This window comes from Motacilla alba, chromosome 5 (genome assembly GCF_015832195.1).
Source record: "Motacilla alba alba isolate MOTALB_02 chromosome 5, Motacilla_alba_V1.0_pri, whole genome shotgun sequence".
NCBI classification, from domain to species: domain Eukaryota; kingdom Metazoa; phylum Chordata; class Aves; order Passeriformes; family Motacillidae; genus Motacilla; species Motacilla alba.
This window is the reverse complement of record NC_052020.1, coordinates 47,537,132-47,562,369: the sequence shown is the minus strand read 5'-3', so window position 1 is coordinate 47,562,369 and position 25,238 is coordinate 47,537,132. Positions and strand designations below refer to the sequence as shown.

Below are 25,238 nucleotides of genomic sequence, written 5' to 3'. Positions count from 1 at the left end.
ATATTTCTTTCTTCAGCCCAAAATATTCCAGTTTCCTTAAGCAGTCTCAGAAACTGAAGACTCTGACACTGTCTATAAAATATTATTTGTGCCAGAGGGAAAGATAAGGCCGCTTTCACAGAACATGGGAAGTGGAAGTCCTGGTTACTTTTGTGCTGAACTTAAACCATAATAGGCTTAAATACATGAGGAATGCTGGCTGGAGGCGATCTTCATGACTTGCAGAGTCCAGAATAGTGGATTAACTGCTCTACATCTAAAGCCTGTAACCCTCTGTGCTTGTTCTAAACCAGTAGCTCTCCAAGAAGATGGAGACGTCCATATTAAGAAAAGAAATGAGTTTCAGACTGAGGTGCTTTATGTCTTGGCAGTGTAGAGTATTAAGGCTCTGTATTGCAGTTACAACTAGTCTAGATAGTTTTGCCCTTAAGTCTTAGAACTAATAAACTCCACAGAGGATAGGATAGCATCAAGAGAATGGTAGCCTGTTCTTTATTGCCTCACAGAAGGGAAGAAGGAAGAGAAATTAAAGCAGCAGCTGAAAACCAGCATCCTGTTACGGTACCATTGTAGTTCTTCTGGTACAATATAGGGCATCCAAACGACAAGTCCTTTTAATAGTGTCATCAGGGTACCCCATTTCTGAATTCCTAGTTTGTTGTCTGACAACTTCACTCTTCCGGAGGAAAAACTTCTCATAAGATTATGATGGTACTCTAATGCCTATTCTGTTTTCTATTAATAGGATATAGTCTTCTCTTTTTACTATTCCACCCACATGTACTGTGTTCTGTTTTTCCTAGGATAGACTTCCTAAGGCTACCTTAAGGCCACAGTGCAATTTTCTGGTTATATACTTCTGAAACCCTGCCAGCTGTTAGTAGTAAATAAAGTAAAAATGCCCAGTAAACTGTTTATTAGTTCTGTGTTATGTAGTAAAGATAAGAATTTTTGCTTTGTTTATCTAGCTGCTTCAAAAAGTATTCTTCTTTTTAATATAAATTTCAAATTGCAGTTCTGCAAAATGACAAAATTTTGATTAAGTTTGGGGTTTTTTGGAAATTCAGAAATGTACAGTTTGAAGTTGATTGGTAATAATTTAAGGGGGTGGAGGGGGAACTTGCTCCATTAGAAACACCAAATTTCCCAAGGTCATCTAAATAAGAAAAGCAGAGTTCTGCATTTTTTTAAAGTAGAAAAATTGCCATAATCCTTACAAAGACTGTGCTGTAAGAGAAAAAAAGCCCCTAGTCTTAAATGAATAGTTCATGAATGTACTCTTTGAACTGATACTTGAATTCATTTGTTGTAGATATTGTCAGACTGTCGAGCTGTGTTGGTTGTTCTGGGACCGTGGTGTGCAGATAAGGTAGCTGGGATGATGGTGAGAGAGCTGCAGAAGTATATCAAACATGAACAAGAGGAGCTGCACAGGAAATTTTTATTGTTTACAGACACTTTCCTAAGGAAAATACATGCACTCTGTGAAGAGCACTTCTCGCCTGCCTCACTTGACCTGAAATTTGTGACCCCAAAAGTAATAAAGCTGCTTGAAATCTTGCGCAAATACAAACCATATGAACGGCAGCAGTTTGAAAGTGTTGAATGGTATAACAATAGGAATCAGGATAATTACGTATCTTGGAGTGATTCTGAAGATGATGATGAGGATGAAGAAATTGAGGAGAAAGAGAAGCCAGAGACTAATTTCCCATCTCCCTTTACTAATATTTTATGTGGAATTATTTTTGTGGAAAGAAGATACACAGCAGTTGTTCTAAATAGGTAAAGCTTTTTATTTAAAAAAGAAAATATTCTGAAGGAAAAGGCAGACTTAGCTGCCAGGATGTTCATATCATGAATATATAGGGGATTGCCTTATATTTTCAGAACTCTATTCATCAAGTTGGTTTAGGAGATCATATGGAATATTTCTAAAGCATACGAGAAGAGAAATTGTACTCAAGGACTTGTTTCAGACCTGAGTTTTTAATTTGATTCCTTTATAAGGCAAAATGTTAAATACTGTACTAAAACTGTAAAATAAGCATATATATATATGTGTTGTAATTGGTCTTTAGATTTATAGTTTCAGTGGATGTTGGAAACTTCTCTAGCCTACTGAGTTCAATATTTCTGGAAGCCTTACCATTACCCTACTAAATCACAATATTATATGATCCAAGTCTAGGGAAAATCAAATTTACCCTTGCACAAATATCTCTCTCAAGATTTACCAGTACTACTTTCATGGTTGATGTTTATAAAGCACCTATTTAGTCAAACACTGAGTGCTTTCTTAAAGTCTCCACCAAGAAAAATATGAATGTAGCAGTATTTGCCAACTGGCAGTATTGTAGCTCCTTATCAGTTCCTATTCTTGAATATGATACATGTTAGTTATGTATAACACTTAAATGTTAAAAGCCGTTTGCCGCAAATCGGTTTTGGTTTTGCATAGGTTCATCTGATAGTGTAGCAAATGTCCTGTGCCAGGTGTTCATTGCATTCTGGGTACCTCTAAATCTGACCCCTCTGTTGGTTCATTTTTGTTTGAGTTAATAACATATCCTTTGATCTGCAGACTTGTCTATGTCAACTTTGTCTTTCCTCTTTTCCCTTTTTTGCATTTTAAATATGTTCACATAAATCTGCAGTATGAGGCAAACCAAGCTGTTCAGCATAATGAACATATTCTGTTAATAAGTCCTGAAGAAATGACATTAACAGTCTTTTGCTGAGCTGAAATGAGTATTTCATTGCCCTACATGAAATGAACAGAATTCTGAAAACTTTTTTTCTTCTCTGTTCAGTTATGAATGTGATTTAAATCATACTGGTTTTCCACTGTGCATTCATACTTGTATTCTGTGATTTGTACACTATACTATATCCTAACTGCTGTTGAACCTGACAGAATACAGAGTCTAGATTAAATAGGTGATCAAATTCTACCATCTTTGAGCTTTAGGCACCTTTAGTAAAGGTTATTGGTGGCAAAATATAAAACTATATGTAACTTTTTATCCCCTTCTGAAAGCTAGCTGCCAGACTCTCAAAATGCTCCTTTACCTCATGTAGCACCTGATTTCAGAACACCTGATACTGTATTGACCCTCAGACTGGAAGCCTTTGGTGGAGAAGCTCACTGTAGGCCTTCTTCAGCAGAGTGCATTTGATTTCAAGGGCCTCTGCTGATGATAGCTACACCTAGGCTATATATAGGGGAAAGACTCTACCGAATGAGAAAGTCTTGAGTGTTTGAATTAATGTGTCACAGCTACTTCCAGTAATGGAACTGAGTTAAAACAGAAGTATAATTTTTCTTAAAACACAGTTATTGTGATAGTATTTAGAATACCATTTTATGAAATCTAGGATGATTAAAGAAGGGCAAAATTCATGGCATGAGTTCTGCTTTCTGTCTTTATTGCACTCAGTTGGTGGAGTGGCTCACTCAGTGTTTAAGTTGATGTATACAGTACAGTTCTGGTGCCTATAAGCTTCTTTTCAGAATAGAAGACATTTTCTAAAGCCCAGTTCCCTTCCATTTGCATTGTAAGTACCTCTTAGCTCCCTTAAGAGAAGGGTTTGAAAACAGAAGTTTGAAAAGCAGAAGTTATCTGTTTGAAAAACACCACCTGTTACCTACCACAAATAGGTTTTTTTAGTCACAAGTTTGAAGTCCTATATGTTTCTCAGGAACTTGGCGAAGATTTGCAATGAAGTGTTTATTCAGATGCTTTTTACTGTCCATTTCTATACAAGTAATCTGATGTAAGAATGTTTGAGATGTTTAGTAGGTACTCAATTTGTATGACCTCACAGAAATGCCATGTTGAAAAAGAAATAATAACTGGACAGAAATATTTTTTTAACCCATACTTTCTTAGACTGTCTGTCTCAAGAGCCTAGACTGCATACAGAAATGTAACTCCATTTGGCCTTGAATTAACAAACCACATTTGCACTTCAGCACAAGAGGGTCCTTCTAGTCTGTTTCCCTAAGGATGGCAAGCTGTATGCCCGTTTTCTGTCCTCTTGCCTATCTCCCTGTTCATTCCAGCTTTAACAGATTGCAGAGGAGGAAAGCCTTCAAGGTGTTTTATGTTCCCATAAATTTTGTTTAAAATGGAGACTAGGAAAGGGGCCAGACTTCAGTAGTTTCCCAAGGGTAGAAAGAGCAGGGAGAACTTTGCATTTGCCCTCTGGTTTGGCAGCAGCTTGCTGGGCAGATGGTAGGCTTGTAAGCTGGGGACTGGCACAGCATCCATCTACTTCTGTGTGAGGCAGAAGTGCTAGAGATTTTTTGGGGAAAGGTTTGAGTTACTGCTGGAGATATAGAGAGACAGGCTGTTCTTTGGCTGTGGGGAGCACCTGGTAATGGACATGATGGATGTGCTTTGAGCAGAGTAGTAGTGGGATGGCTGTAGTGACACATGCAAGGGATTATTTGTTGTATATAATCCCTTGGTTTTTATTGGCTCTCCTGTTCAAAAGCCTGTTGCAGTTGAGTAATTCCAAATTCTGTTCATCCTGGAAACTGATCAACTAATGATGCTTCAGCATACTTACTTTGATTGTACACTGTAATTGTGGTTTTAAATCCATAAATGCCTTATTTTTAGATTTCATGCATTATTTAGGTGAGCAATCTTCTACCTTATCTCTGAAATCAGATCACTGCAGAAGCCAGCCTTTTCTGCTTCTGTAACATAAAGAATAAGCTGAGTGGAAATAAAGTGAGACCATAAAAGTTCCTCACATTCCTGTTGATTATTCCTTTTAAAGAAGTGTATTACATCCTCTGTTTGGGTTAATTTCACAAGGAGTGAACATCTCACCATGTAGGCTGAGCATCACTCTTGAGAAAAAGCGGTCAACATTTTGTCACCAGTATACTTGAACAGAATGTATATTCTAACATTAAGGAGAATTACAATCTTACATTTCAACCTGGAAGTTAACATTATATATTGAAGAAACATAATTTTGTTGAGGAAGCAGATACAGGTCTTTCTTCTAAAATCAGCTAGAGCCTACAGGAAAAGATCAACAAACTAATTTTGAGTAGAGTGCTTTAACAACAGAGAGCCATAGAGTAATAGATTGGTTTAAAAGTGTCTGGTTTTAGCATGATAGGTCTGAAATGTTTGTGAAGCACAAATTGCATGAGCACTCTTGGTGTTTCTGTATGCAGTCTGTCTTGTGGTAACCTTACAGTGGTTTTCAAGAAGACTGCAGTCAATTTTTGTGTTAACATGACTTAATTGTCATGCTTCCACTTTTCCTTTCAATATAGGTCTTACAAATAATAGATTTTCCTCCATTTTGTAGGTTGTGTAACTTCTAAAAACACATGTAATATTTTTAGGTTGATAAAAGAAGCTGGCAAGCAAGATCCAGAACTGGCTTACATCAGTAGCAATTTTATAACTGGACATGGCATTGGCAAGAACCAGCCTCGTAACAAGCAGATGGAAGTAGAATTTAGAAAACAGGAAGAGGTAACTTCAAGAAAAAAAAATTAAACTGGCAGTACCCTTTTTGTGTGTGTGTGTGCGCCTTTGAAAACAAAACAAATTAACAGGCAGGGGCTGGGGCACAGTCACTGGAAGTTTATAGCTTTTTTTAAACAAATATTCTTACTTATTGGAGATAAAAATGTTGTTTGTAAAACAATAAAAGTATGTTTGGAGACATTGCTATGTCACATTACACAAACAGAAATTAAAACTTCATGTAAATTCATGTTTATATCTAGTCAGATCATTATCTAATTTTTCTGCATTGTGTTCGTGGTAATATAATAATATGTTAAGAATGTAAAGAATGTCAGGCTTACTGACATTTTCAGTAGTTTAGCTGATTTTAATATTTATCTTTCCTAAATGTGAACTTGTTTAATTATTGAATGTTAAAAAAAAAAAACCCTGATTTTACATCATGTAAAGCTCATCCTGGCTGGGTTGTGCTCCAGACACCACCCTTTTCCTTAGTATTGTTTCATATATAGTATAAATATCAGAAGTGCCAGCTCTAGAATGTGCTCTACCCCCTGAGGATGCTTCAGCTTCAGGAATGTTTTGGGAAAAGATGGTGTCCTGAAAACATAATTTGTTTTTTCATTAAAACCACAACTGAAATATTGTAATTATTGGGGGGGGGGGGGGGGGGGGGGAATCCTTTCCATTGCTAGGGGTTATAGTAGTTTCTTAGACACATGTGATTCCACATACCTGATTTTATTCGTAGAAATCTGCTGGTTTGATAAATAGTCTTGTTATGTTTCTGAAAAGATTCTTTGTAATAGTTTTGTATTTCCATGTCTGGACATATTTTGGGGATGTTTGACCCACTCATCTTGGTTTTATTACCTTGTGTTCAATTTCCTGATGGAAACAGATCTTGTAAAATTAATCTGTAAAATTTTTCTTCATTACTTTTGCAGGTTCTTAGAAAATTTCGAGCACATGAGACCAACCTACTTATTGCTACTAGTATTGTAGAAGAGGGTGTTGACATACCAAAATGCAACTTGGTGGTGCGTTTTGATTTGCCCACAGAGTACCGTTCCTACGTGCAGTCAAAAGGAAGAGCTAGAGCACCAATTTCCAATTACATTATGTTAGCAGATACAGACAAAATCAAAAGTTTTGAAGAAGATCTTAAGACATACAAAGCAATTGAGAAGGTATGAGGTCAAAGGATTGGGCCTGGGGTTTTTTAAGTGTATCTTGGCACTTTTTCAGGGAAAAATCTCTCATCGTGTTCTTTTCTTGAAATGTTAAGATCCTCCGAAACAAATGCTCAAAATCTGTTGATGCCAATGAAACTGAAACTGAACCCATTGTTGATGATGATGATGTCTTTCCACCCTATGTGTTGCGGCCAGATGAGAACAGTCCAAGGGTTACTATTAACACTGCTATTGGACACATAAATAGGTAAGAGGTATATTCACTTCTTACTTCATATCATTCAATAAAAGATTTCTTAGTTCATCTTGCAGCATGGATGCTTGGGGCTCTATACACATTATACACATTTCTTCTTAGGCACCTTGACAGAATCTTCTCTCCTAAAGAAAGTGGTTACAGAGGTTTGAAGGGATTATTTGCTTTCTTTATCTTTATCCTGCCAGAGGATCTAGCTCTGATAATAAATGTAGTAATGTTTATTCCTGTTTAATTAAATTCTCTGAAAACATTTAGCTTTAAAATGTGTAGTAAATTTGCATTTTTGCTCTTGTCAAGTTAGTTTTAAAAATAAACTGTTAAAACAGTAGTTAAATTTTCCAGTTCTAATATTCACATTTGTGGTAGCAGTCTGTTCCCATCTTTACAAACAAAACCACAGTAACTAAAGTCCACCAGATAGGCTAGGAGCTAGTCAAATATCAATGCTGTAAGGGAATGCTAAGAAGAGGAGGTTCTCAGTGATACGAAGACAAAAAAAACAAGGAAGAAGATCCAGGGAGCTGTGGACCAGTCAGTTTAACTACAGTCCTATGGAATGCTGTGGACTAAGTCCTTGTGGCAATGCTTTTTAAAAGAAAAGGGGGTTGGCAGAAACCAACCAAGTTTTACTGAGGACTTCTTATCTCCTGTGTCACGAAGTGGTTTTCTATGAAAAGCAGTGAATGTCATTTACTTATGTAAAGCTTGCAATGCAATTGCCAAAGAGTACTACCTTAGTAGCAAAATTCTTGAGATGCAGACCATTTTGATGGTCAGATTTGAAGCATGAATGGCAGATGGTAAATGATGCAAAGGCTGTCTGGCAGCTGGGTATATGTGGCATTACTTCTGGACTGTTAAGAGGTCCAGCACTGTTTAACATCAGGATGTTGGCATTTAATACCAAGCTGGGAGAGAGGGAAGTCAGTACAAGGGAGGAAAGGCAGGAGGGGGAAACTATGATAAATAGGAGGAATAAGAAAACAGTAAATTCAGGAGACATAATGGGAACCCTGGGACCTGGCAGGAAACAGCCTTGTGCATCATTACAAACTGCAGTAACCTTTCTGGAGACCAGGTTTATAATAGAGGACTTAGAGGTCTTCTGCTCAGAAGTTAGTTGAATATGAGTCAGTAGTGTACCTTTACAGTGTACATCATCTTCTCTAGCATTCATACCAGTAAGGTAAGGTTCCACTGAAATGTGCTTAGGTTTCGATTTGCGGGTTTTGATGATGTTTAAAATGTTTTGTCCACTCAGGTACTGTGCTAGATTACCAAGTGATCCATTTACACACCTGGCTCCCAAGTGTAAGACCTGGGAACTACCTGACCATACATTCTACTCTACTCTCTACCTGCCAATCAACTCACCTCTTCGAGCTTCAATTGTTGTAGGTATTTTGGCAAGGAAAATCATGGAAATACATAAATATGTTGGGCTAAAAATGGTCTGTGCCATTTCTAGATTTAGTTTCACTGTTGGTAATAAAAGCTAGTTTATTCTGTATTGTACTCTAACTGGTTTTAGATCACTGTCTGGTTTTGGTATAATTCATTATCCATCAGTTACTGTTTATGCCAAAGGCAAAAATATTTAGATATTGTCCCCTATACATTGTTGTTTCATGCACTTGTCCTTTATTGGTTTTGATCGATAGTATAGTTGAGTTCTTGTAATTTTGGTTTCTATGGAAAAACAAGCTTGAATATCTTGACAAAACTGCCATCAATGTGTTTTTTACAAAAATTTTTCTTGCCTCAAATGTTTGTGTTTAACATATATATGTAACTTGCTAGTAAACCAAAGTTTTTACGAAGCATTTAAATGTTTATAGGGCCCTCCAATGAGTTGTGCAAGACTGGCTGAGAGAGTTGTTGCTCTTATTTGCTGTGAAAAACTGCACAAAATTGGTAAGAACTGGAAAAACAGCCTCATTGTTAAAGTATATTTTATAGTTGAGAAGTTGCATGTGATATGGATGTTGTATATGTATATGCCCTTCCCCTGTAGTCATCTATTGCAGCTTTCTTTCCTTGCCTTGTTTTGTGATGGGGTCATGTATTTGGTAGCTTAGCTTACACCTTGTAAGTTAAATTTTCCAGGGAAATCTGGTTATTTAACAAATTTTGTATTAAACAGCAAAAGCAACATTAGTACAAGAGAGAAAGATTTTGGCATTGAATACCCTTAATAGGGGAAAAGAGTTATTGTATAGAGGATACTGATTATAGTTCAGGGATTACATCCGACAGCCAAAGAACATGGTTTTTTAAGTGAATTGTGACAAAATGTAAAACACACAACCCTAAATTTATTGCTGTCTTTCTGTTTTCTAAGTCATGATCCAAAAATAGGACATTGCAGGACTACTTCAGCTCTTTTTTCTAGTAGGGATGAAGGAGCATGTTCTTCATTATGGAACATTTTAAAGATAATTCTGTGTTACTCTTTTTTATGAAGTACAGAAGTATTTATGTATTTTTTAAGCAAAAAAGAATTGTAGGTCTGGGGTTTGTATTTTTTTTCTGAGTTAAATCTTTTGAGCGTTGAATTCATACCAAAAATATACCTAAGAATGGCACCCTGATGGTGGCCCAACCCAGTGTTGGAATGCATATTCAACAGCAGTAATTTACTTTTTAGAATGATGGAGAAATATAAATTTTCCCTCTTCCTTTGTATAACTTGTGTGAGTTCCTTTGTATAACTTTGTATAAATCATGTGAGTGATTTTAAAGTAAGTGCTTCAGTCAAAGATTGCTTTTTATGGGCAAACAGAATTCTTGAGTATTTTCATTATAGAAATCATTTTTTAAAATTAAATATAAGAGTTTTTTTACTGCAAATAAGCATTTTTTCCCGAAATTCAGTCTTTATCACTCTTGCCCCAAAGTTGCACTTTTGGACCCTTGCAGTAGTCCATGTATTTTAAAACCTTACATGTGAGGTGTTTTCACCAGCAGCCTCACAACTGTGTAGTATCTGAAGGAACCATGATTGGATTGTTCATAATGCTATTTCTTTGTACTCTTTCATAATATTCAGGTGAACTGGATGATCATTTGATGCCAGTTGGTAAAGAAACGGTTAAATATGAGGAGGAACTTGATTTACATGATGAAGAGGAAACCAGTGTTCCAGGAAGGCCAGGCTCTACAAAACGAAGACAGTGCTATCCTAAAGCTGTTAGTATCACTTACTGCTGTCCAGATCTCTGATCTAATGCTTTATGTACTAATAAGACAGAATTGCCAACTCTTTAACTTAGCTGATCAGAAATTTTGAGAAGTCTTGTATTTACTTTGGTGTTCTAATTCTGTGGAAGCCTGCGGTGCTACCTGAGGTTATGGTACCACATGCTTTGGAAGCATGTCTGTAAGCTCAGAGAACATTCACTTTCTGTAGGGTTTGTTGGCAAACACTTATTTGCCTAGTATGAAAATAACTGGGAGGAAAATAGTCCTGCATTAATAATCTGTAAAATCTTTACCTTATTACTGGCTTTGAGGACAAAGAATTGAACACTGAAGATGTGCCCTAGGCTAAACCTAGAAATATATTTGATTTTTTTTTTTTTGGATGCCTGGTTTAGTTTGGCAAGTTTACTGGTTGAACACAGAATTTCATAATTCCTGGTTTAAATCTTAGAATATCAAATAAGTGTAGCTGTATTGGTTTTTTTTACTTTTAAAGTAGTTCTAATTATTATACTTTATATTATACTTGATCTGTTGAAAGGATCACACAAGAAAATACAGCTCTGTATTAAGTAATGTATTCACAGTCTGTTACAACAGGTTTCAACCACACCAGCTTGTAAAATTGGACTTCTTAAATGTTTTTTTTTTGTGGGGAAATTGGAAATACTTTAAGAGAAAATGGAGAAAATAATCTTTGTAAGAGTATTTTGCAACTACTCTGGAACCTTCCTTTTTCCTCTGCAGTTGTTACAGGTTCTGTCTGAGGTCCTTTGAATAGGACAGGTAACTCACATAGAATCTGATAATCTTTGCATTTCACAAAGATGCACAGTTTGCATTCTTGCACACTATTTCTTGTTACAAGTGCTTTTCTCTGTCCTTTTACCTCAGGAGTGAGCATTGGAGTAGGGGTGATTGATAAAATGTGAGGTTATGGTATCTCATCCAGAAGAGTTGATTTGTCAAGTGATGCATCATTCTTTCTCAGTTATTTCTTTTTTAATAGGGAATCTAAGAATACTTTCCCTTGCCTTTGTCCTAGCTTCTCACATCTGGAAAAGAAGCTTTGGCAAATGTTTAAGGTCTGCAAGATCCTCTTGGGTTTAATGTAGTTATTAAATTTATGAGTAATTTTCCATTAAGCCAAGGCCATAGTTTTACTGAAGTGTAACTTTAAATTCCAGGACTTCATGGATTGCAATTTAGTTTTAGATAAACAGGAGGATCATTTTGAGACCTGCAAAGTAATGAACTTCTACCAAACATAAAGCATGGTTTCTTAGCATCTATGACAAATATGAGCAGCAGAATTAAAAATGCTTGTGGCTGTTGTGAGTATTCACATCTGCCAGCTAGAACTGTAATGAGAAAACTCATATAGTGCAGTACCTGGGCAAAGGGGATGTGTATTGAATTTTGTTTGTGTGTTTGTCCCAAGTGTATCAAACACTTTGGATACTTTTAAATCATTCTGCTGGAAGAAGAATCTGTGTTAATGAAGCTGTAAGTTCAGTCAAGCTTTTTTTTTCCCCCTGAGTATGCACACTTTTGTTTTTACTTTTTTTTTTTTTTTCCCTGTTCTACTGTTAAGTTCCAAATGTTTTGGATGTAAGAATGTGCTCCAGTGTTATTGGTTAAATGCAGATATTTGCATCAAAGCTTGTTTCAATCTGCCTAAAGTGAGGAGAGGCATGTTTTGCCTCCATCCACTTCTGTAGAAAGGAAGGTTCTAAGCACACCCGAAAGGAAGATTAAAACACAAGCTTAAGGTTAAATGGTGTGATCCAAAGCGATAATACAACTTTGTCTTATAAAAGAGGAAGAAAAGAGAGAAAATAGAAAAGTAGGGAAATGCCCAGAGTAAATGAGAGAAGCACAGGAAAGGGGCTACCACTACCATGGGTCCGGCGCTGGCTTACAGAGTGTAATGTGTCTGTCTGGGGAAGTCCCTCCCAGAGCTTGCAGGCTTGCCAGTGAGGGAGCAGAGCCACAGCAGCGGGACCAGCACGGGGGTAGGGGACACAAGCAGCCTCACAGGGCAGTGTAGGACAGCACAGACAGCAAACGTTCCAGCACTGTATAGATGTGGCAGCACCTGTGGCAGATGGGGCACTTGCTTATAGAGGGTTTTGAGAGTGGCAGCAACACCTCCACCTCTTAAAGTTCATTGGTTACCTCTCACAATGTATCAAAAGTGTGGTACTTGCTTGCTTGATGTATCAACTACAAGCTATTTTAATAATTTTCAAACAGGGTGCTTAATTTTGTAAAACGAAACAGTTTCTAAGGCTTTTGTTAGAGGCAATTTGAAACTTGATTTTTCAAACCTTAAGCTTCAAAGAGGCTATGGAGACACATTCCTTAGTTTTTGCTCATTGGCGACATTCCACCCCGTGGTTCTCCATTGCCTTGAGGAACGTGGATAGTCTTCTCCCATGGTGGTGATACACATCTAGTAGGCAGAGGGGGAAAGCAAGATGAATAAGCATATTATCATGCACATAACCAGGCTAGTGCCAACAATTAAAAGTACAAATCCAGTGGCAGCTGCAACTCCTAATTTGTGCTAACCACTTTCCCCATCCTGTAAGCTCTAAAGACTTCAGGAGGGTAGTGACCCATGATCTAGGTTCTGATCCATCAAACCAATCTCGTGTTTGCATAGATTGAAATAGTTCTCCAGCTTCATCACTTATTTCTTTCATCTTGGCTCATGCCTCCTTAGTGGAGGATGAGGCATTATGGGTGGTAATGCAACACCACTCAGTTACAGGGAGAATGTGCTGAAAGCAATACCCCTTTGTTTTTCAAGTAGTCAGTAGCTGGGGTGATCTGTACTTGCTCCCAGCAGTAAGGGGTAAGGCTTAACATTGGTTACAAGGGAGGGAGGAAGAGTTGGGGTGGCACCTGATAGGCATAGATGCTGAGTTTCTTCCCCAGACACCCATATTTTACCTTCTTCATCACTCCATGACGTTCTCTTCAGGAGATACAGTCCTAATGAATTTGTAGGAAAGTGTCCCAAAAGTATTATAGTTTCAATCATTTTCTCATTCCCCAGCAAGCAGCACCTTGCCTTAGCAATCTTTTGAGGCTGGGTGTGTCCAAATGCACCCACCACCAATACACCTTTATTTGAGGGAATGATTCCATGTGAAGAGGCATCTTCAACTTTGAGGGTAGACATTTGAGCTCCTGTATCTACTCGAAAAGTTACAGGAACTTTATGGGGACCAATGGGACAAGTGTCTCCTTTAGAATTTTTTAAATCTTCTTTTTATTTTTTAAGTCTTATGAAAAGCCAGCCTCTGTCCCCCAGCTCACCTACTAAGGGCCAAGGAAATCTCGTGGCTGCTATGCCAGTCTGCTGGCCAAACATTTTTGCTTAAGAAAGAAAACACTGCTTGAGCCCATAATAATTTTTTTTGTGCCTTATTTTTAGCAGTGTGTTTCCAAATAAACCTAAGAGGACTTATTCAGAGAATAATAAAACTAGGTGGACTTTGCTGATTTTTATCATGATAATGTTTTGTTTGTTTGTTTGTTTTCAGATTCCAGAGTGTTTGAGGGATAGTTATCCCAAACCTGATCAGCCCTGTTACTTGTATGTAATAGGAATGGTGTTAACGACTCCTCTACCTGATGAGCTCAACTTCAGGAGACGAAAGCTGTATCCTCCTGAGGATACAACAAGATGTTTTGGCATATTGACAGCCAAACCTATACCTCAAGTAAGGAATCTATATCTTTTCCTTATTCTGCATGCTTTGCAACCTGTTATTTTCCACTTACTCCCCACCCAACAGAGTGAAGAGCTGGAAATGACCATAAATTATGCTTGTATCAAGTAACTTCCAGAAAATAAGCAACACCATATATCCAGTCAAGTCACCGCTTCTTTTTTTGTCTTTTGGGATGGAACCATCTATTTTTTGTCAAACTTTTAGTTTAGAAATTCAGTATTTTGCATTGGCGAATTCAAGATGTCCCTCCATATTGTATGAGGTATGGTAGGAGTAGATGTACCAGTTGCGGAGGTGGCCTGCACTGTGCTACCTTATCTATATAAAAGCTAAGGTAACAAATTCTCTCAGCATTCCTAGTCTGCAGCAGCAGCAGAAAAAGTGGGCCATGTTAATTGAAATTGACACCTTTTGCTTCAGAAAATTTTTAATAGGCATTTTCTGTTGGTGAGACTCAGCTGAGGAAGATTTTTTCAAATTGTATTTTCTGCTGTCCACATAAGATGTTACAGAAATATTGCTGGTTTTCACATTTCTTACTTCATAATAGAAAATACTTCTTTTCTTGCTTAGCTTTTATAAAGAAAAGAGCTGTAAAACACAAGGAGAGCTATTAAGAAAACCGAATCAGTCATTCTTTAACATTCAGAGTCTCATCTGTAATTGAAGGGTCATCACAGTTCAAAATTCTGATACTATTTGTTCTCATTTGCTGTAGGGTCAGTCAAGCATCAGAATCTGCACTAAACAGACAGTATTCTGTAAAGGAATCCCACTTTGGATTCTCTTTTGTGATTTCTTTCAATTTTGTTCTTGTTTAGATTCCTCACTTTCCTGTGTATACTCGCTCTGGAGAGGTTACAATATCCATTGAGCTTAAGAAATCTGGTTTTACTCTGTCTCTGCAAATGCTTGAGCTGATAACACGACTACACCAGTACATTTTTTCACATATTCTTCGTCTTGAGAAACCTGCACTAGAGTTCAAACCCACAGAAGCTGATTCAGCCTATTGTGTTCTACCTCTAAATGTTGGTAAGAACAAGAATTTTGTAATTTACAGCTTGTCAGAAAAGTTCAGCCTAGAAAACTGAGTTATGCATTTTCCTTTTTAAGTTGATGACTCCAGCACTTTGGACATTGACTTTAAGTTTATGGAAGACATTGAGAAATCTGAGGCACGTACAGGCATTCCCAGTACACAATATACAAAAGAAATGCCTTTTATTTTCAAGTTAGAAGATTACCAGGATGCAGTTATCATTCCACGGTGAGTACTCTGCATAGTGTAGGTATGTACCTATTGTATTTTTACAAACACTTGTAATAAGGGCATGTTAGTATCTGCAGCAGAATGGCTTTTGAAGGACTGTATGCTGTTAGTCTGAAGGTATGTGGTAGTGTCTCAAATAATTTAAAGATTTTTAAATCAGTCATTTTAAATCGGTCATAATCTTATATTAGTAGGATTTAAGTGTTTAGGCATCCCAAGATCCATTACATTTTTATAAGGAATCATAGAGCTTACTACAAAACTTACATAGTATTCTGATAAAACACCACAAGTTCATCAAGAAGAGGCTTACTGGAACCAGTTTTAGTTTGGAAGATTTGCATGGGAATCCTGTTCTCTGATTACTGCTTATGCCCACCAAAGGTCTGCTAAAGGAAGGTATCATGTTGGAAGATGGGAAAATTACAAGTGATGAAGACCATTTAATAGAATCTTTATATTGAATGATATTCATTTTATGTTCTGGATATGCAAAGGTTCTCCAGAATTGGTAGGCTTTGTGGAGGATTAGTTACTCCCTATGGACCAACTGGTTTGTGCTATACCTAGTATATTGTAAACAATGGTATTTGCTGAATATATAGAGGGAATAAATTTAGTTTAAACTTTGGGTTTTGGCCTCACTGGTCTCACTTTTTTTTTTTTTTTTTAAGAATTTAGTGTGTAAATTTTGAAAAAAGATTAGTGTGTAAATTTATTTAGAAATACTATTTGTTTAGAGTTTCTATTTAGATATTTCAGTAGAAACTTAAAGTGATAGATGCAGCAGGTCAAAGTGTGAAATAACTTAATATGCAAATCTAATTGCTGAATATTGTTTTCATTATTTTTTAAAATCTTATTACTGTTATTTTCTGGGCTTGTTTATCACCATAGTTTCCAATGGTAGCCACAAAAAAAGGTGTTGCCACAGTCTGGCTTTAATTTTAATATTCTGCCTGCAATGCAAGAACTTCACTGTCCTTGAAGGACTTGTGAATTTACCTTGTAATGTATTTGAGGTTTTGTATTTTAACTTTATTTAGAGGATGACTTGGTTGAAATGCCAGTTTATAGATGAGGTAGTACAGTCTTTGTATGCAGAGAAACTCGGTTTCTGCTCATGTAGAATACCACATTGGAGACCAGATGCTGAAAAGCCAAATTATCAAACTTAATTGTTAGGTGTTTTGAATTAAGAAATTATAATTTTTAGCATTATTGTTGTCCAGAGCTTGATTTTGTATTATATATTGAAGACTTAAATCCTCCATTTAATTTTAATGTTTATCTTGTAGAGGGAATTCACAGATTATAGATTGACTTTATTCATCTTTGTCTTAAAGCACATTTCTCATTTAGCATTTGAGTTAGCTAGGTAAATGATTTCTACAACAAAAAGAACCCTCATTAACCAAGAAATGTCAAGTGCACTGTTTAACTGTTAATCTCCTGACCATGTTAGAACATAAAGAATTTAACAAAAGCATTACTGTAATGCCAAAATACTATTTTTTTTAGATACCGAAATTTTGATCAGCCTCATCGATTCTACGTAGCTGATGTGTACACTGATCTTACTCCACTCAGTAAATTCCCTTCCCCTGAATATGAAACTTTTGCTGAATATTATAAAACAAAGTATAATCTTGACCTTACCAATCTTAACCAGCCACTGCTGGATGTGGACCACACATCTTCAAGGTAACAACAGCCATATTTTGTGTCTGATGTTTGTAGTTTTACAGTAAAGTGCCCTTTTTTTCTTTCTTTAAAATATGGGATAAAACTGAGGGTTTGTGTCTTCCAAAATAATTACTGATTTTTTTTTTCTTGAGAGATACTTAACTTGTGTAACAAAAACCATGAATTGAATCTGTTTTTTCCCAGAGGTAATGGTGCTGTCACTTCGTGGCGCTTTGAAGTTGAATACTAAGAAACTTAAAGTTTAGGCTAGTAAGTTCTAGTCATTAATTACGTACTTACACCACAATATTTTCACATGGTTTTTAGACTTAATCTTTTGACTCCTCGCCATTTGAATCAGAAGGGAAAAGCACTTCCACTAAGCAGTGCTGAGAAGAGGAAAGCAAAGTGGGAAAGTTTGCAGAATAAACAGGTAAAATAGAAGCATCTAATTCAAATGGACTCTATGAATAGTGATCTGATGGCTACCTTTACAAGGAATATTCTTTTCTTCCCCCTTCTCTCCCAGATACTGGTTCCTGAGCTCTGTGCTATACATCCCATTCCAGCATCACTGTGGAGAAAAGCAGTTTGCCTCCCCAGCATCCTTTACCGTCTGCACTGCCTTTTGACAGCAGAGGAACTAAGAGCTCAAACAGCCACTGATGCTGGTGTAGGGGTTAAGTCACTTCCTGCAGATTTCAGGCATGTATTTTTTCAGTGGGTATTTTTCAGTATGATGTGTAATTTACAAGGTGGAAACAGCTATTACTGCATGGCTTATGAAACTGGTAACTCTTGTTTAACTGATGGCACTTCTCAGTGAAACACGGTTTAAAAATATTTGATTGTGATAAGTGAAGTTATATACTGCAGTCACTGTTCTTTTCAAAAGGCTGTGGCTCTTTTTAAACTTGTATGTGTGTGTAGAGTCTTCTTGTCTTCTGCTAATATTTTTTGTTAACAAACTTGTTTATCTTTACAGATATCCTAACTTGGACTTCGGATGGAAAAAGTCTATTGACAGCAAGTCCTTCATCTCTCTTCCTAACTCCTCTGTAGTAGAGAATGAAAATTACTGTAAGCACAGCACAATTGTAGTCCCTGAAAATGCTGCACATCAAGGTGCTAATAGAACCTCTTCTGCAGAAAACCATGACCAAATGTCTGTGAGTTACAGAACATTGCTCAATGAGTCACCCAGTAAACTCCAAATTGATGTCTCGGTAGAACTTGCAGCAATTAATGGTGTTTCTTATAATAAAAATCTTGCCAATGGCAATTGTGATTTAGTTAACAGAGACTTTTGCCAAGGAAATCAGCTGAATTACTGCAGGCAGGACATACCTGTACAACCAACTACCTCATATCCCATTCAGAATTTATACAACAGTGAGAACCAGCCCAAGCCCAGCAATGAATGTACTCTACCGAGTAATAAATACCTTGATGGAAATGCTAACAGATCTACCTCAGATGGATGCCCCATAATGGCAGTGACCACCAGTACTTCAAAAGCTATTAATCTTTCAAAAGACAGAGCAGATTCTGAAAAGAGCCCTTGCATTGGGTACTCCTCAAAAACTCTCGGTCCTAATCCTGGTCTCATTCTTCAAGCTTTGACTCTTTCAAATGCTAGTGATGGATTTAACCTGGAGCGGCTAGAGATGCTTGGTGATTCATTTTTAAAGCATGCCATCACTACATACTTGTTTTGCACTTACCCTGATGCTCACGAGGGACGGCTGTCATACATGAGAAGCAAAAAAGTGAGTAGAAACAATCCAGTCATATTGTGTAAAAGGCATGCTGTAACAAAAGCCATATAAGTGAGATTTTTGCCAGAAGGTTGAATGGGGGCAGGTTGATTGAATTCCACAACTTTGTTCATTATATATTGAGTATCATGCATATTAGGAATAAAAATTCAGGTCTGTGGGCTTAATGTTGCCATAACTGTGATTGATTGAAACTGTTCTTTGCAGTTCAGTTTGAAATCTGAACCAGCTGATTACAGATTGACTGAAACTAAAAATTCTGGGTTAGTGAGAACATTGGGTGCACTGAACTTCTAGAGTTGTATTGAGTAGAAGCTCTTTAACAGCAGTGCTTGAATGAGCGATTGAATTAGCAGCACAGAGCCTTAGTTTACATCTTTACTTTGACTTTCCTTTGTTTCCTCAAGAAGATACTTCCCTTGAAATTTTTAGTGTCTTACTTAAAAATGAAACAACAAAAAAATCTTACAGAACTGTTGCAATAAAACTTGTGGAAGTATTTTAGAGTAAATGCAAACAGTAGGGAGCAGAGTCTTTAGTTCTGCTCCTGCTAGAAAAATCCACCATGAAAACTTTTGTTTGTTTTGTTTTTTCTTCCAAATGATTGTGATAATTGCAATTAAATAATTAAATGCCAAGGCATTGACTGTTGACCTCTAATAAAATGCATTACTCTGAAAATGAAATTATTGTATAGTTTAATCTGGGAAGATAAGGAGGGCTAAATAAGTTGCACTGTTCAAATAAAAGAAGTGATTGAATATTCAAGTTCAAATTTTAAGACTTTAAAGCATGTGAAGTGCATTTAAAAAGAGAAAAAAAGATCACTGGTTGATAGTTAAAAAAGAAAGGGAAATATATTTGTATCTGAGAATGCTTTTTTCCCTTCCCTTTAAAATACTTAAAATAATTTTAGAGGCTATCAGAATCACATCTGGATTATGACTTAATTAGTGTTATATGGAACTGTTTTAACACCTTTTAATGCCAAGGTTTAGGTCAATCTACCTGTTAATAAGAATTTTTCATTCCAAATGTAGTCTGAATAATGATTATTTATATTGGTAATAAATGACACTTGTACAGGTTCTATTTACTATTATTTTAAAAGTTGCAATCAGTTTGTTTTGTGAGGAGAATGCAATATATTAAATTTCTTTAACCGAAACAGTCACACTGAATATGCTTGGCCTCAAAAAAAAAAAAAAAAAAGGAAGACATGTATCTTGCTTTGAGTTGGTTCTACTGTATTATGAAAGCTGAACTCCCTTTTTGAGAGTTGGAGAAAATGCATAATAATTTAAGATCCAGCTTTACTTGTAACATTTTTTTGCGCCTTTTGCCTTTTAGCCTATTTATGTAAATGTATGTCCAAAGGTTTATCAGAATGTTCTTCTTAAAGGTCAGCAACTGTAACTTGTATCGCCTTGGAAAAAAGAAAGGACTGCCAAGTCGCATGGTGGTGTCGATTTTTGATCCCCCGGTCAATTGGCTTCCTCCTGGTTACGTAGTGAATCAGGACAAGAGCAACACTGACAAGTGGGAGAAAGATGAAATGGTAAGAATTTATTTAACTATGTTGACAAGTATTTTTTTTGTGTGTCTGTGTTCTTTTGCCCTCTACCTCATCCCACCACCCCCAATTATTTTGCTGTTTGCAGCAAAGAGAAGTCAAATCAATATATTTCTTTTCTTTCTAAGACTTCTCTGTAAGAAAATGAGAGGAAAACTGATTCTAACCAAAACCTGAAGTAAGGAAATTTATTACATATCATGCAGTATTGAGTGTAGATATTAGTGGAGAAGCAGAGAAGAAAAGCTTTTCTGCTGATATTTAGCCTGCTCACAGGAGTTTTCAGAAGTTTCTGTTGGAAATTTGAAATGGTATTATCACCACTGCTTTAGCTGTAATATACTTGGGCAGAACACTGTCTGCTTTTTAATAATGAGTTCACCTTTATGGAATACATGAAAAAGAGTTGGTGTTTTTCACAGTGCTGAGGCAGATTGAGGCGTAGAACTGTCTTGAGATAATGTTCAATATTAACGGCTGGTGGCTACACCCTGGGTATGACTGAGTGCTGCTTCTCATGTCAGATACAGTGCTGGCTTAAGCTCTCTCACTGACATCCTCGCTGTCTTATTGAACGCTTCACAATGACAAATCCTAATGAGGAAAGGTTCACACTATTTTCTGTCATTCTAGGAGTAGAAGGACATGTTCAGAAATACCAGTGATCGTAGCAGTCAGTAACATGACCTTAAAGTGTTTCAGAGTGGTTTGGAGTTCAGGGGAAGGAGGTGGGAGGGCATCTTTCATTTTCCTAGTTCTGAAGACCACACTCAGGCTATGGAACCACCAGAGGGCACATGAGAGTACTGTTAGGTGGATGTACTGTGCAAATAAATGTTTATTGCAACATAAAACAACCTGATTATTGTGGTTCTGTACTGTGCCAAGATTTCATTTCAAAGAGACTTCCTGCTATACCTTTCTGGCAAATGAGATAGTACGTTTGGGACTGGAGCTAATTGTTGGTTTTTAGAAGGTTTCAGTTTTCCACAGCATTTCAGTGGTCACTTCCTCTGTGATAGTTGCTGTTTATTTGTAAATAAAACATACGGTTCCAGACAAAAGTACAGAGAGTGATGCAGCTAAATAGTGGGGGTGGGGGTTTGTGCCAAGTTGATATTTTGCTTTCCTGGATGTAAATTTCATTCTCTATCCATGGACTGATGGTCTATAACTGAAAATAGAGATCTCAATATGACAAGTTATTACTAAAACATAGTAGTCAAATGTTAGTATTTATCACACTTTATTAAGGGAAAGAATCTTCATTCATTTTATGAAATAGCTAATTTCCAAAAGAGCACTAAAAAAGCATTAAACATGTATTTTGCGACACCTTTTAATTGGCAATAACTTCCTGAAAATTAGTCAGGAAAATTAGTCAGATATTATTTAAGAAAAAAATTCTTCTGGAGTTCATAGTTGATTTTTTTTAAATGCTAATAACAAAAGAGTTAATGATCAGAATTGCTTTCTGATTCCTTTAGCCACTGCTCATCCTTATTCCTTAGAACTTTTTCCTAATGTACAAGAAGTAACGTAGAGACAATGTTAGGATAGTTCATGTAGCTGTCCTGCTACTTACAATTTCATTTTAAGAAACTTGTGAATGAAGCCACAGTAAAAATTTACAATTCGTTCCATCTTTGTAAAAATAGATGCCAGAATCTGTTTTGGAACATCCATATACACATGTCTCATTCAGAGACTTTTTTATTTCAGTAGTAAATGTGACGGGTGTTGTGTAACAAGAAAAAACAGCACTTGTCCTTGTTGGGACTGTTAAATTAATCTTATTTTAAGTTTTATATTACTACAAGTATCTAAATTAACTATCTCAAATCCAGTTTTGATATCTCTTTCTGAGCAGTTTAAGTTACAGACATCCCTACTGTGTGTGTGTGAGATAGGGAATTACAGCAGCAGGAATTCTTTCAGCAGAATGTCTAAACTAAGAACTTCTATAGCCACTTTTTTTTCCTCTCCTCTGGTTACTAAACTTTACTAAGCCCGGTCCATCCCGATGAGGAGCACTGAGATCTGTTTGATCCTTAATCAAGTTTTAAGTGCTGCCCAGTGCCCCTTACAGCTGCCACCCATCCACACCTCTGGATGGGTGTGCATTTTGCCCAGAGGGAAGCATCCCCTGTGGTAGCATCTGGTTCACAGATTTGCAAGATTAGTGACTGAGCCCTGCAATATGACATGCATAGGTTCAGGGCGGATAGAGGCTGTTTCACTTGATTCAAAATGTTTTTGGCTTTCAGGACCCAGTCCGGGAAAGTGCTTTGAACCTGATCTTGCTCCTGTCAAATTCAGTGGCAGAATTCCTGCTGACATCAGTGTTGCTGTGTTGAGCCTGTTAATAGTCCTTTTGATGTTAGGAAGACTACCAGTGCATTTAACTAAGCACATTTAAATGCTTTCCTGGATAGGGGCCATGACAAATTGTAAAGAATTATAAAGAATTATATAGTTTGGGAATATTTGTGTTCAAGTTTTGATTTACATCAGTCCATACCAATTTGTTCATTATGAGGATGGAAAAGACATAACATGTCGTTAATTTTGCTGTTGTGGGTGTGTATGTAAGTATTAGAAAATTGATGACAATTTTTGCCTTCTCTTTTATTAGTTAGGGCTAGAAGTGTAGCCTGTAAAAAAAAAAAAACCCAAAAAACTGAAGAAAACCCCACTGAATTCATTTTCAATGTAGAAAGACGTAGAAAAAAAAATCTTCAAAATTGCATTGATTCAACATTTGTAATAGCTTACTTAGCAGCTTGAGAGAAAGATGCATCTGGAAATTTCTTATACTTCCTAAAATTTGTTAATTTAGAAATTTCAGTTGTTTACTTAGGTGTGCAAGTGTATAACATTTAGTAGATACAAAATTCATTGTGTGTCCCTGACATTCAAGTACAAGCACAGGTTCCTATGAAATGCAGCATGTGCTGTGTGTAGAACACACGCTGTTGTAGGTTAGTTACAAAGAGTTTGTATTTTAGGACAATTATTCCAGTCCTTGTGGAAGTTGAGGTTGTATTGTGCATCTGATCAGACAGTGTACTTAGGAACATAAAAAAAGCTGTATTATTATGAGGAGATACTTCTCAAATCCTGCTTTTCTGATCTTTCTGCAGTAAAAGTATGTCGTTTCCCTCTTCAGCACCTTTTTTTGTTTGTGTTCTTTCATAGACAAAGGAAAGCATGTTGGCTAATGGTAAACTTGATGATTACAATGATGATGAAGAGAATGAAGACCTAATGTGGAGGTTGCCCAAGGAAGAAACAGACTTTGAAGATGATTTTCTGGAGTATGATCAGGAGCATATCAAATTCATTGATAATATGTTAATGGGATCAGGGGCTTTTGTGAAGAAAATTTCACTCTCACACTTTTCAACCACTGATTCAAACTATGAATGGAAAGCACCCAAAAAGTCATCCATGGGTAATGTTCAGTGTTCATCAGATTTTGATGATTTTGACTATAGCTCTTGGGATGCTATGTGCTATCTGGATCCTAGCAAGGCTGTTGAAGAGGATGATTTTGTAGTGGGCTTCTGGAATCCATCAGAAGAAAACTGTGGTGTTGATGCAGGAAAACAGTCGATCTCCTATGACTTGCATACAGAGCAGTGTATTGCTGACAAGAGCATTGCAGACTGTGTGGAAGCCCTGTTGGGCTGCTATCTGACCAGCTGTGGTGAAAGAGCTGCTCAGCTTTTCCTGTGTTCATTGGGGCTGAAGGTGCTCCCTGTAATTAAAAAGACTGATTGGGAAGGCACTCTGTGTGCTACCAGAGAGAACTGTAACAGTGAGCAGAAAAATCTTTCACCAAATTCTGTTGCTGCTTCTGTAGTTAATTCAGAGCCTTCTCTGTGTAAAGATCTGGAGTATGGCTGTTTGAAGATTCCACCAAGGTGTATGTTTGATCACCCAGATGCTGAAAAAACCCTGAATCACCTTATTTCTGGTTTTGAAAACTTTGAGAAGAAAATAAACTACAGTTTTAAGAACAAGGCTTATCTTCTTCAGGCATTTACTCATGCCTCTTACCATTATAATACCATTACTGGTAAGTTGTTTTCAAAAACCTCTATAGTTTTTTCTTCATATTGCAAAAGCAAGAGAAGTAGTATCTTGTGTTCTCATGTATAGACTTTTTTTAGACATCACATGTTACAACAGTCTTGGAATACAGTGTCTTACAAATAGCATTTTGCTTACTGTTAGATGGGGATGCTTGTTCAATTTGTATCTCAGTGACTATTCATATTTTGACTTGATGCAGATAAAGTATATTTACTGAGGCCTCACAAAGTTTCAAGAAACAGCATCAGTGATAAATGCTCTATCACTAGCTGTGTATGACTGACATTAGATCCTCATTTAATGGAAATAAGTTTTCGTAGAGCTCTGGAAAATTGCCATGTACTTCAGGAAATAGCAGTAATATTTTCCAAATATATTTAGCAAATTTGTTCTGTAATTGAATCCCAAGAACGTTACACTTTGTCTGTACTTCTGAAGATGAACTGTAGACTACAGCTTTTATTAGCTGAATAATCTGTAGGAGTGCAGTGCAGAATGTGGAGACTTCCCTTTGAAGCTGTGAATTCAAAGTCTTAATTTAACTCTGGGCATTTTATTTGAGTAAATATTTAAAGTCAAAGTTGAAGTAATTGTCTAAATCAGACTAAATATTAGTTTCAGATTAACGTTTAATGTTTCTGTACATGATCTCATAAAAGATTTTACAGCAGTAGAAATTTGTATTTCTGTGATCTTTAATTGCTCTTGCTTATACCAATTGATGTAATATTTGTTCATTCTAAAACCTTGAATGCATTTTCCTACAATAATATGCAATCAAAAGCAAACCATGGTAAAATTCCAACCCTGTTTGTAGTGACTGGCAAATTTCTTTGCAGTTAGCAGTCTGAATTTTTCCCATAGTGAATTGGACCTTTATTCCAAACAGTGAGAAAGCTCTGCTTTCATTAAAAAAATAAGTAA

General features: G+C 36.6%; 1 protein-coding gene across 4 annotated transcripts in view; it reads left to right on the top strand.

Annotated features, from left to right (window-relative positions):
- The window catches only part of DICER1 (dicer 1, ribonuclease III), a 64,105-nt gene that overhangs the window by 29,501 nt on the left and 9,366 nt on the right, over positions 1 to 25,238 (top strand). For all 4 annotated transcript variants that reach the window (XM_038139246.1, XM_038139247.1, XM_038139244.1 and 1 more), the window contains exons 10-25: positions 1,313 to 1,785; positions 5,375 to 5,507; positions 6,452 to 6,694; positions 6,793 to 6,947; positions 8,221 to 8,353; positions 8,798 to 8,873; positions 10,009 to 10,148; positions 13,715 to 13,894; positions 14,728 to 14,941; positions 15,023 to 15,176; positions 16,701 to 16,883; positions 17,193 to 17,298; positions 17,395 to 17,570; positions 17,851 to 18,634; positions 20,046 to 20,201; positions 23,415 to 24,297. In XM_038139246.1, the coding sequence (XP_037995174.1) occupies positions 1,313 to 1,785; positions 5,375 to 5,507; positions 6,452 to 6,694; positions 6,793 to 6,947; positions 8,221 to 8,353; positions 8,798 to 8,873; positions 10,009 to 10,148; positions 13,715 to 13,894; positions 14,728 to 14,941; positions 15,023 to 15,176; positions 16,701 to 16,883; positions 17,193 to 17,298; positions 17,395 to 17,570; positions 17,851 to 18,634; positions 20,046 to 20,201; positions 23,415 to 24,297 (4,189 nt within the window). The remainder of the gene's footprint in view (positions 1 to 1,312; positions 1,786 to 5,374; positions 5,508 to 6,451; positions 6,695 to 6,792; positions 6,948 to 8,220; positions 8,354 to 8,797; positions 8,874 to 10,008; positions 10,149 to 13,714; positions 13,895 to 14,727; positions 14,942 to 15,022; positions 15,177 to 16,700; positions 16,884 to 17,192; positions 17,299 to 17,394; positions 17,571 to 17,850; positions 18,635 to 20,045; positions 20,202 to 23,414; positions 24,298 to 25,238) is intronic.